Here is a 13,217-nt window from a genome sequence, read left to right on the forward strand (position 1 = left end):
GTTGTTTTATTACTATTATTATTATTATTATTATTATTATTATTATTATTATTATATTAGAAAATAAATTGAATATGACAAGTGTAAGGAGATAAAAATAGACAAATGAAGGAAAATATATATATACAATTGTAATATAAATAATTAATTAGTAAATAAATATTTAGTATTTATATTTATTAAGTAAAAGATAATTATAAATTAAATAATTACAATATGAGATTTTTAGTTGATAAATAAATTAGATTTATGACAAATGTATGGTTGAGATAAAGTCCATGTATATTAATTAAAATAAAACATTTGTAATACAAATATTAATAATTAAATAGATATTTATTATTTATTATTATTAAATAAAAGATGTTTATTTGATAATTAATTAAATTATAAGATTTTTACAAGGTAAACAAATTAAATAGAGACAAATATAAATTATTGTACAATTGTATTAATTATATTTATTATTAAATAGATTTTTATAAAAATAATTATCAATATAAACTAATATATATTATAAAAGAAACAGAGATGAAACATAAAAGAAAAAGAAAGAAAGTTACAGAGAGCAAAACGGGCAAGGCAGAAAGAAAGGAGGAAAAGAAAAAGAAAAGGAAAAATTCAGAATTTGAAGCTTTAAACTTTAAAAGGTAGTCAATCAAGTCATTTTCTCTTAATTTTGATGTTTTAAAAGCTTTAGAACAATTTAAAACAAAGTTTTGATGAAATTAAATTGAGGTTTTGGAAGTTTTAAGGTTTTTGAACATAGTTTATGTTGAACAAAAAGATGAATTAGGGATTTATTCGATAGAATTATTGATTAGAATTGAAAAAGGGATTAAATTGTAAAGTAAGCTATAAGTTTTATGTTGTAGGTACTAAATTGAGGAAAATTTGAAATTAGTGAAATATACTGAAAATTTAGTACTTAAATTTGAGTTTGGATGAAATTTGAATAGAAATAGAGTGTGAATTAAATTAGAAAAGTAGATAAATCTAGTTACGACTAAATTGGAACTAAAATATAAATTGGATAGAAATTCAATTATTATTATAAACTAATGTTGTAATTAATAGTGTAAATTATTATTATTTTCGTAGCTAACAAGGAACTCGAGACATCGGCACACAAAAGAAAGAAGAAGGTTATCGAGGAATAATCGGGTAAATCCGGGTTTGTAGTATTATAATTCAAATCTATTTATTATTAATTGTTATATTTTAATTAAAATGCATGGTAGATAAATTTAGGAAAGTAATTGAAATAATGATATTGATTTGAATGAAATTGATTTAAAACTGTTTATGGCTATTGAAATTAAATGTTAAATTAAATTATGTATTTGGTAAGTAAATTATGAGGTAAGTGTTGTTATTATAATAGCCCAAATTTCAGCAATATCGGAAATAGTGGTGAGACCACCAAATCTGAAAAATGAACTCTTAGATTATATTATTTAATATTTATGAGTCAAATGTAGCTTTTAAAGGATTTTTAAAATAGTAAATTGTGTTTTATAAATATTTATTCGGTCAAGAAATTAAGAAAAAAAGTATCGTGATCTCGATGTAATAAACCGAGCCATAAATATTTTTATAAACATTTACGGAGTGTCAATAAGGTAGTATTAAAATTTTGCTAGAAAATTTTGTTAGAAAATTTTGACGTTTGGGTGATTAATTAAATAAAAAGGACTAAATTGAAAAATGTGTAAAAGTTGCTATAATGATTAAATAGCTCAGTTGTCAAATGAGGAAGGACCCAAAGTGAAAATAAGCCTAAAGGAGATACTTTGGGCAGCACAAGCAGAGAAAAATCAGTAAAATTGAGGAAATAAGGGCAAAATGAGAAAATAACAAAATTTACTAAATAAAAAGGGGACTAGAATGGAATATCTAGAATTCTCTTCATTTTCATCAGCTGAAAAACAGCCATGGAAGAGGGTTCAAGCTGGTTTTCATACTCTAGCTTCATCTAAGTTTAATTCTTGATTTCTCCTTGAAATTTCTAAGATTTTGGACTTTTACAATTGGGTCCAACTTACTATGTCATTAGTTTTTGGCTCCATGACTAATTTTTAAAGTTTCTATGGTTGATTTCTGGAATCATATGATGAATAAATATATAATTGAAGCTTTAATTTTGATTTATGATGATTTTATCAAGTAAAATTGATGGAAATTGATTTTAGGACCTAATTATGAAAGAGTTTGGAATTAAGGTTTAGTGCTAAAGTTCTGATTTTCAGGGGATATGAAGTAGTTTAAAATGATATACTAAATTATTAATTGAGAAAAATTAGCTCAATTGAGAGGTTAATTGAGCAAGGACTGAATTGTATGAACTGTGAAATTTGGGGTAAAATGGAAATCTAACATTTTGCATTAAAATTGTTTTGTCAGCAGCAGTAGTCTAACTTTGAAAAATCACCAAAAATTATAGAAATCGAATTATAGGATGAATAAAATATGAAATTAAAGTTTATTGAGTCTAGTTTCTTATAGAAGAAACGATGTAAGCAATGGAGTTAAAATCATGAGATATAATAAACTTTATGAGACAAGGTCAGAATGATTTCGGGTTCCCCTGTTCTGAATTTGGAAAATCATCAAAAATTGAAGAAAAATAATTAGTGGATTAAATTTATATGTTTAGAATCCTGAATAAGTCTATTTTCAAGAGAAACAAATGGGAACGTTATTCGAATCACGTATGAGGAGATAATTAATTTTAGTGAAGAAGGGTCGAAACTGCCAGACAGCAGAACAAGAGTGCCTTTAAAGAATAAACTATACTTATTGGTTAAACCAAAAATTCTGAAAATTTTATGGTAAGAAGATACGTGAGTCTAGTTTCAAGGAAAATTAGCGGATCTTAATTCGGAGTTCTGTAGCTCAAGATAAAAATAATTTAGTAACTATGACACAGATGGACAACTTCAATATTCATATAAGTAAATAGTAAAAATTATAGATAATGTTACTTACAAGTGTGTTATATACATTAAGGATGTGGAATGGAAAGGAGGAGGAGGAAAATATGTGAGTGACTTATGCATAAATTGATCACATGCTCGATTATATTTGGTAAATGTTAAACTTTTTAAAATGAAAAATGTTATAAATTCATATTTTAATTAAATGTTGCATATGTTAAAGAATAATTTGAATATTGGATATTGACTAATAAACGAATATCCGATATTGCTTAGTAAATGTCAAGCCAAATATAAAAATATATATTATAAGTGGAATATGTGTGAAAGAATGTGGTAAGTATTTTTATGATTATTATTGAGCTCATTCACATGAATCTGTCATTTGAAATTGTGATAGACAGGAAGAAATAGTGAATGACATGTTTATGTATGGCTATATGTATTTATCTGAAACATAAGAAAATGATGGTTATATATTTGATATATGGAGACATGAGACTACGATATATGAACATGGAATATATTTTATAAATGTGTTCGTTCATAATTATAGAATTGTACAACTCAAGTGTACTATTTGTATAAAGATAGTATTTCAAATGATTTGATGAGTAAAGCTCCAATGTGAGATAGTCTGAAATCAAGACAAATTGTTATGGTAAGTTAATTTCCATGTTATACAAATTTATTAAATATTACATGTTTACTTTGTTTTACTTTTTCCCCTGATTAATAATGATTCGATAAGCTCCGGTAATACCTCGTACGCTGTTCCGATGACGGATACGGGTAGGGGGTGTTACAGTTATGGAATTGAATGATAATGGTTGTTAAATATATTTTAGTATTGGATTATGATTGAATTGTTGAATTGAAAGAGAATTTGGGATTTAAAGTGAAGTTGAATTGAATGAGAAATATGTGCTAGTATTGAATTGTATTTTGATTGGTAAATGGAAAGTGTATTTGATTTTGAAAGTGGATTTTTGAAATGAAAGTAAAATTGTGATTTAAGTGGAATTGATGTGAATATTGATTGAAACAGAGAAAGTGAATTAAATACCCTATTAACTAGTCGGGCTAAGTCGGATATAGTTGGCATGCCATAGGATTGGAAGTGTTCAGGGATACTTCGACCTTGAGTTGATGAGACACTGGGTGTCACTATTTTACTTCGGATAGATTCGATGAGGTACTGGGTACCACTTTACTCCGGCTAGGCCGATGAGACACTGGGTGTCAACTTTGCTTCAAACTATCCGATGAGGCACTGGGTGCCATTCTGGTGTGTTTGGTTGGATCCGTGTATCCGCCAAGGTCCAGGTTTGTTAATAGGGTGAATAACTGAAATAAGAAAATTAAATAAATTTGATTAATCGTACCATTAAAAGTATGAGAAAGAAATTATGAGTTGAATTGTGAATTGAATTGAGACATGAGATTTGAAGCATAAACTTAAGGTTCATGAAATTGTTAAATATCAAATTACCAATATTGAAATCAGTTGAATAAATGAAATGAGAAAATCGAATGAATTTGATCGATTGAACTATTGAAAATATGAGAAAGTAAAATTATGAATTGAAATTGAGATATTGAAATAAGAAGTGAAAATAGAATGAATAGGAAATAATGAAATAGTGTATGAGTTAATTGAATATAATCATATGAATTAATTATAATTATTTTTATCAAAAATGTTGGTTTAAATAATTATTGAAAGACTAATGTTACTAAATAACGATGATTCTTGAATGATTATATTAAAGTATTGAACAACTAATTGTTATTGATTAATTATGAATAGAAATGAATATTTTCTTGAGAATAAGTTATTGAATTGAGATATAGAAATGAAATTTATGAAATAATGATTTATGAAATGGTTATTGATGAAATGCATGAAATGGATATTGATGTAATAAGAAGATATATAAATTAAAATCACGAAAAGCTATTTAAAATACATATTATTAAATTAAAATTAAAGTTCAAATGCATGAAAGATTTATTAAAGTTAAAATAGTGGTAAGATTTAATGTGTATATATATATATTGTTTTACTTCAAGTATTTGAATTATAGTAATACCACTGGGTTTATGCTCAACAGACGGTTTGTTTTAAGTACGCAGATTAGGTCTGAGAAATTTTGAAGAGTTGAATTTTGAGATTTGCAAGCTTTCATCTCATCACATCTTCAAGCAACAACAAGGTATGTTTTAAAATTTTGAATAGAATGGCATGTACTTAGGAAAAATATTAAATATGTTCCAAGTGTCTGTTTTTATGTTCTAATATATTAGTGATTAACCAAGAACTACTTTGGCACTAAATGTTTCCTATATCAGCTTCCTTGAGTCGAACATGGTATAGGGGTGTTACAATTCCTTTTTATCAAAAACATTTTTTTTTAAAGAAACTCATCAATAATATGAATATTAGAAGTTTATTTTTATTTTTTTAAGTTATTGCCCCATCAAATTTAACATTTTCAATGAATAATAATTAGCACTACATTTTAGAATATTACTTGTTCAAGCAACCAATTAAAAGAGTTTAAACTTTAAAACAATTCACAAATTTCTCAAAATCCATAATCATATAAACTAAATTTTAACGAGGTAATAAAATCATACCTTCAAATTTATTACGCTAATAAAATTGAATCGCACCAATAATAATAAATAACAAGAAAAATAACTATCTTCATTGAAATAAGGTTCTTTTTCAAGATTTTTAAAACCCTAAGTGAAAACTTTTGTATTATCATTAAGAGATAAAGATGAGAAATTATAATTAATTTTAATTACATTTAAATAAAATTTGTCATTTATTAGAAAGTCTTTCATTTTTAATATTTGGCTCATTAATGATGTAGGGAATGGTGATGCATTGATGGTACATATAGTTTATGCACTGAGAGTACATCAAATATTATCTTATATATATATATATATATATATATATATATATATATAAATATTATGCTATATCCTACATTAGTGGCCCTTTACTATTTCCAACTAGATTTCATATCGATCCATCGTTATTCAGATTTTGTTCATTTTTTCAGCACTACAAGATGGGTATTCCCTTTTTACCTTGAATCAGAAGCCATTACAGTTTTATGGTTTTTACCTATACTCTTTATACCATTTACAACATTCACAAAGTCAAACAGGGAATGCACAGGGCATTAAGCCTAAATGAAAGGGTTTCTCTTTCCCACTCTCACTTTACCAGTATCTGCTTCGATGTACATTTCAGTGCCTCTTTGCTAATGTCTTCATTAGTCCCTTGATAATCTTTCCGAACCACATTAAGTTCATAACTGATAGGACTAAAGGCACAATGGATATTAACAACTGTCCCAAACTATTAACCTGCTTAACCTGGTTTGAGGAGAAAATGGCGGTTGGCTGTTAACATATAACCAAACTTATCGATTTTCAGTATAAAATAAAAAATAAAAAATTGATTCTTAAATGCCAAATCCATGTAAACGCATAAAGAACAAAGCATGGCTAAACGTGTTATATCGAGATTTACTATCATCGGTCATGAAGTGAACTTAAGTTTTCTCAGCACTTAAGCAATAACAAAATAGACCTATGTTCTGAAGTTACATATAGTATGCGTCAGCAGTTTAATAGTTAGAATTCAAAAAGTTAAGAAAAATAATTGATGCTCGGAAATAATAGACATCTATAACTAAAACCAGATAAGAGTTTTGCAGGAATTTTACCTGATCATAGTGCAAGTAGATATGGTAAAATAGATACATAAACAGGAGAATTCTAGCAACCTGCCAAAAACAAAGTTCATTAATTAAGATCACTCTGGATCAATAAACATCAAAATTCAATTTTAGCAAGCTGCCAAAGCTCAGTCAGGAGAGATGGGAAAAGAAAAAGAAAAAGAAGAATGTCTGAAAGAACTGAACTGATTGTACTCACCAGCCACGCTACAAACATTACAACTCCATTAATTAAGTAAGCTCTGGATCTCTTCATTCCAGCTGTGTCAAGATACCTACACAAATCCAGGTATCCTTAGTGCAATTTAAAAACGATGGTAGGAATGAACTAGTATACAGAAAAAGTTTTTACCATCTCAAGTTGATCCCAGGGGTTGTACTCTCAGAGATGAGTACCATGAACGTGTAAACCTGACCCTCCCCTGTCAACATAGGATTTGCTATACCCGCTACTGATAGAAGATGGTGAAGGACCTGAAATAACAAGATTTTAGGTTGATTTACATCAGAATCAGATCAACCATCACTCACCAACTAGGCCTCTATATAGAGAAGAGAAAGTAGGGAAATATGATAATCAAACAACAGAATACTTACATACTCCATTCCACCCAGAAAAGGGTAAAACCAAATGATCATTGCAAGGTCAGAAAGAAAGTAACCAAGAGAAATCTGTCCAAAAATGAAAAGTTTCTGCAAGATGAATTTACAGAAATATATTTCCCGTTTGTACATATAACAGGCAACAATTAGCTTCTGGATACATTAAAAACTGACTTGATGGACAGATTGAGTAAATTTGTCTGAGGTTGGTAAATAATTTCATGACATGTTGCAAATTTATCTATTCATTCATTTGTAGTTAATCGCTGTGCAATGTAAAAAAGGTAAATACTAAACATTATAAAATCCCAAATTTTTCCCAAGTTTCTTATATTAGCCCCAATCCTTATTTATTTCTCAGCTAAGGGCTCAGTTGAGTACAATATCCTATAGAGGGTTACATGAGAAATCTGAGACATTATAAGGACTTTTTTAATATTTTAGCCTTATCAAAATGAAGCAAAGAAAATGCTTAATTCAACTAAATCTTAAAAGAAGCACATTCTAGATATTGCACCCTATTATAGATATATGGATATAGTAAGAGCTGTCAACTAAGTTTTCTTGGGATTTAGTTATCCTAGTCATGACATAAAGTCATAAAATATTGGCAAATGTCAATAGAGTAAGAGCTATCGACTAAGTTTTCTTGGGATTTAGTTACACTAGTCACGACAATGAAGATACTACTGGATCAAAGACTTAATGTGGTAGCTATGCTCCCCAGGTTTGGTTGTTCCAACTAGAAATGATCCAAGCATGACGACCTGGAGTATTTTCTCCTTAATACCGACTGCAAGGTGGTTCAAGACACATCCTAGACAAACCAGTGATCAAGCTCCTTGTGAGACAGGTCTGTATTGACTTAGCCCTGCACCAGATATCAATTATTTCACAAATATAATGGGTATAAGGTCACAGACTCATGACCATGATGTGATTTACTTATTCAGTTAGAAGAGCATCATGCCTCATGACCATGAAAGATTAGAGACACAGGCTGAGATTGTACATTGATTGGGTCGGAGACATCATGGTGATATTCATTCTGATGAGAAACCTTCACACCTGATATACATTAAGACAAGCCTAGCAAATAACTACCGAAATGAACCCGGCTTACCATAAAGTTCCACTGCCAGAGTTTGATCTTGTTCGAGAAATGCATTTCTTAACCATATAGTTTAACTATGTTAAAATTCGCAAAATGGTGTTAAAATCAATGCATATTTTAGCACCATGATTATATTGCTTGCTTTGTACATAAACAAGAACTTTGGCTAACACAATATTTTATATTCTGTTAGGGACTGGGAAACAAAATGCCAGAGAGCCTTTCATGACATTAAAACAAAAGAATTGAAATATTGCAGGCATAATCATGGCATATAGCATAGATAAACATATAGTATTTCTCTTCGTTGATGTCTTAGTAAATGGGAACCAATTTCTCAGCATAAAAGTCAACAGCAATTTGCAATTATTCTGCCACCAACATAATTTGAAATCAAATAAAATCACATTAGAGATATTTCCACTTACATTAAATTAAAATGTTCAATGAAGAAAGCTTAACACTTAATTGCTTCTTCTAAATAGTACACTACTTCTTAGTATTTAAGTATCAAAGTGTATGACTAAACCAATTATCATGAAGGCATGTTACTAAAGGCAAGGCAGATCAACTTCTTAATATCATCAAATACCTAAACCAAGCATTAAAGAACATAAAACATTAAAAGTTATCTAAATCCAAGATTTCTCATCCAAAATAAAAGCAGAAGGTATCCTCACCCCCAACGTGAAGGTAGACAGTGCAGAACTGCGGAAAGTAATCGGGCCAGCATATTCATGGTCAGAATAGAGATTTGACCAAAAGACAAAATAGAGGGACATAATTGTTATGAAAATGGCATGAAAGGTTGATATGGATCTGCATTAAGCATCTAGACATTAATTCTGTATCAATAAAAGTAAATAGCAAGAACATATTCGAGTTAAATAGGGATATAAGTCACCGGTTGCTCCACTCTGTCCGCTGAAGTTTTGATAGACCAGGATAGCTCTTAAAGTAAACATTGCTAAACAATTGTGTAAGATCATATACCTGGAAAAGGGTAATGGTCAAAATTTTGGAGATAAAATGAAAAAGGGAATGGTAATAAAAGAGATAAAAAGGAATGACTTAAACAGAAGAAATGAGAGAAATATCAATAAAAAACTAGAAAGAAAGAAAGGCTCGATGAAAAAGAATCACCAGTGTGTAGCTTCATAATCATATAGATGCAATTCATCATTCTACTTCAACTGAATTGTTTTCAAACTGAATAACGAATCATAAAATTGATTAAGAAACATACCATCTTGCAAGCACAAATGCCACAAATAACTGATGTATATGGGATGACGGAATCTGCTAGTAAATATTCCTTCACCAACAGCTCAGCCTGATTCTGGTAAGATTTTATCTCCATAGCTTCCTTTTCAGAAGCTGATATCAAAGTAAATTCCTCAATCAGTCACTCTAAAAAGATGAAATTTCTGTTATGTTGTGTTCAATTCCGTATTCTTCTCCTCCTTCAAGATGAATAAGATCTACAATTTTAAGAATAAATGAATATCACAAAAGAAATTTAAAAAGAAAATGTGAGTGTATATAAATTGTGATCTGACTATAATTTGCTTTAATTTGATCAATAATGCACTTGACATTTCAAATACAGTATGCAACAATTGGCATTCCCCTCCAAGCAAGAAAAAAAGTATAACCTACTCGCCATATATGGAAAACAATCATAGAAACATATTACTATCTTAAATGACTTTCTAAGTTTTCTTTTTCCTTTTATTTCTTTTTCATGTCAATCAAATAAAAAAAGGAGAGATTGGGGCAAGGGGAGGATGGCCATGATACTGAAATGTAGACGCCATGTACTCAAAAGAGAGTTAGCAGTTCGACCTAACTACATATCCTCAAAGTCATCGGTCAAGCAACAGTAATAACTTAAAGACTGCATTGCAGTAAAAGCAATCTTGAGTGAACAAAAGATGAATTTGCAACAAGGAATTACTTCAAAGTCCAGGGCATATTAAATACCCCCAAGACATCAAATACAAGTAACATATGAGATTCATTCATATCAATAAAGAATGCATGAGCCATCCACACCATTGGTGGTTTGATACGAAGAAGGTGATAATTAACCAACAAACAGCATATCTTAAGGCAAAGAAGCATTAGAATAAAACCCAGTTTCCTTTGTGTTTCTCTGCAAAATATCATTCAAGTTTTAAACATTATATATATTCAGAAGAAGGAAAAAGACAGCAAAAAACACAAGCTTTTGCATTAATCTTTTTACAGCCATGAATTAACTTCACTAAGCATCGGTAAAACTAAAGAATTTTTAATTTCTTCTCATCAATCTACTACATCAAACAATCCTTTTAGCTCCTTAAAAAAAATTAAAGAAACTGAAATATAAAATACCACTTATTTAAGGCAACCGATTCATTCATTCATTCATTCTAAAATGTTTTGGCATTGAAAAAATGTATTCAACATAAACATCAATTCAGAGAAAGCAATAAAACCATCAAATTAACAACTAGAAACAATTCGTAAACAATTTTAAAGAAAAAACATAAAGTTTTCAACAATGTAACAATGCAAACCAAAAGAGTTCTGCAAGAAAAGAAAAGAAAAAGAACGAAAGAAATGAAGGGAGAGGAGTACCGGAATCAAAGAGAACAAGTCAATGGAAATTGCGGAAGAAATCGGGATTTGGTTCTGGGCAAAGAGTGAGAAATAGAAACTGCTGGATTCCTGCTTAATTTTTGGTTTCCTTTTAAATGTTAATTTTGGGAAAATATTTTTATTATAAAAACAATAATTAATAAGAATATTCGTTTTTATCGTTTTATGGCAATGAGCCAATGAATATAGTTTCGTGCGGGTAAAGAGAACCAGAATATTTTTCTTCGAGATAAGGTCTCGGACCTATTCCACGTTCTATTCTGATTAATGTACATTTTTTTATATAATTTCCATTTAAATTAAGTTTATAAGATTTTGTGATTTGTTACATAATTAATATCTAGCTAATATATTAAAAAGCTTGTTAGAATCGTACAATAAGTTTTGTTTTGTTCATGTAAAATAAGTTAAAATATCATTAAATTATTAATAAATTTATTTTTAATTATTTAACTTTAAAAATTATAAAATATTATTCAACTATTTATAATGTTTCATTTAAATCATTGAGCTACTTAAAAGTTTTTATTTAAATCATTAAATTATTAAATTTTTTTTTTAAGTCTAGCTAGTAAGCTCCATTGCTCCAAGCGATGGTTTGATAATTTATATTGTAAATACCTATGAAGGAGTAGAACATATTTAAAATTCAAGTTGACCTGACTATTAGTGTCGAAGATTGGAGAAGAAAGTTATTTAGATTTTGGATTTGTAAATTCATGATATTCAAAACTATTTCATGAAAAAACATTTGAACTATAGAAGAGAAAGGGAATAAGAGTTTCAATTAATGTATACGGTGCCAACAGATAAGGCTATATGTACCAAAAATTTTAATAGTATAATGATTTAAATGAAACTTTTGTATAATTCAATGACATTTTATAACTTATTATTGTTATTATTCATGAAAATCTGTTGAAAAATCAAATAAGGTAAGTGTTGAAAAGTCAAAAATGGTGGGAGGTGCAATTGGCACAGAAAGAAAAAAAAGTTGGCAAGTTGTTTAAAGTTGAAAGGGATAATTGCAATTTTGGTCCCTAATTTTTTTAGGCCATTTGCAAGTTAGTCCCTAAACCTCAACTATAAATAGGCCTAACCATTTCTCATTTCAACCATCCCAACCAATCTTTCTCTCTTAGTTTTCTCTCTTCTCCCATTTGAGAATTCTTAAAGAATTCTATTTGTTCGTAATATTTTGGAGATAGTAAAGTTATCATTTGGTGTTAGTGCGAGGGGCGTAGGTATAATTTACGAACCTCGTTAAAATTATTGTGTTCTTTCTTGTCCTATTTTTCTTTCAATATTTGAGGGTATAATAGTAGTATTTAATTGTCCTATTAAATTACGATAGAAGGAATATTCTGACTAAGGAAAGACTTGGTATTTAAGAGATCCTTGTGATCCACCTCTCTTCCCAGGAATTGAACTTTGTGTGATTTTTAGTACAATAATTTACACGCTTGACCCTATTGAAACAACAAGTGGTATCAAGAGTCAAGGTTAATCGTAGTATGCTCTGTGGTTGCGATTTAAACCGATCTTCCACATCGTAAAAGATTTCCTTAGGTATATTGAAAGATTATGGAGAAAACGGTCGGTGTAGGAGCTTCAACATCGTCCATATGGACAAGACCGACAATTGCAAATGCAAGATTGGCCGTGGAGATCTTTGATGGCACGGGCCATTTTGGTATGTGGCAAAGTGAGGTTCTAGATGCCCTTTTTCAAAGAAGGTCTAGACGTTGCCATTGATGAAGAGAAACCAGATGATGTCTGGAGAAAGATTGGAAGGCGATCAATCGGTTGGCATGTGGCACAATTTGATCATGCCTTTCTCGAGAGCAGAGGTATGCTTTTCAAAGGAGACTTCGCAAATAAGTTAATGGGTGGCACTTGAAGAAAATTTTTGAAGAAAACAGTCAAAATAAGCTCCACTTGAAGAAAAAGACTTTCGCTTCACATACGTCCCAAGTACCACAATGAATGATCACATCACCAAATTTAATCAGTTAGTCACCGATTTTTGAATATGGATGAGACATTCAAAGATGAAGATTTGGCTTTGATCTTTGTTGGGGTCACTTTCGAGGAGTTTGAGTTCTAGAAACTATTCTACTTCATGGCGGGAGTGATATATCTCGAGCGAAGTCTCATGCG

General features: G+C 29.6%; 1 protein-coding gene across 2 annotated transcripts; it reads right to left on the bottom strand.

Moving 5' to 3' along the window:
• Nucleotides 1–5,949: 5,949 nt before the first annotated feature.
• Nucleotides 5,950–11,258, bottom strand: LOC108470855 (uncharacterized). 2 transcript variants are annotated; one of them, XM_017772351.2, is made up of 9 exons: nt 11,037–11,258; nt 9,661–9,895; nt 9,319–9,407; nt 9,095–9,233; nt 7,295–7,369; nt 7,050–7,171; nt 6,897–6,972; nt 6,686–6,745; nt 5,950–6,332 (listed from the first exon to the last, which is right to left on the bottom strand). In XM_017772351.2, the coding sequence occupies exons 2-9, from the start codon at nt 9,772–9,774 to the stop codon at nt 6,204–6,206; spliced, it is 804 nt and encodes a 267-aa protein (XP_017627840.1). In that variant the 5' UTR covers nt 9,775–9,895; nt 11,037–11,258; the 3' UTR covers nt 5,950–6,203. The 2 variants fall into 2 exon arrangements, with proteins under 2 accessions (XP_017627840.1, XP_052876892.1); XM_053020932.1 differs by having other exon boundaries at nt 9,661–9,791; nt 11,037–11,190.
• Between the last annotated feature and the right edge of the window lie 1,959 nt (nt 11,259–13,217).

The sequence above is a fragment of the Gossypium arboreum genome, chromosome 11, assembly GCF_025698485.1.
Source record: "Gossypium arboreum isolate Shixiya-1 chromosome 11, ASM2569848v2, whole genome shotgun sequence".
Lineage (NCBI taxonomy): Eukaryota > Viridiplantae > Streptophyta > Magnoliopsida > Malvales > Malvaceae > Gossypium > Gossypium arboreum.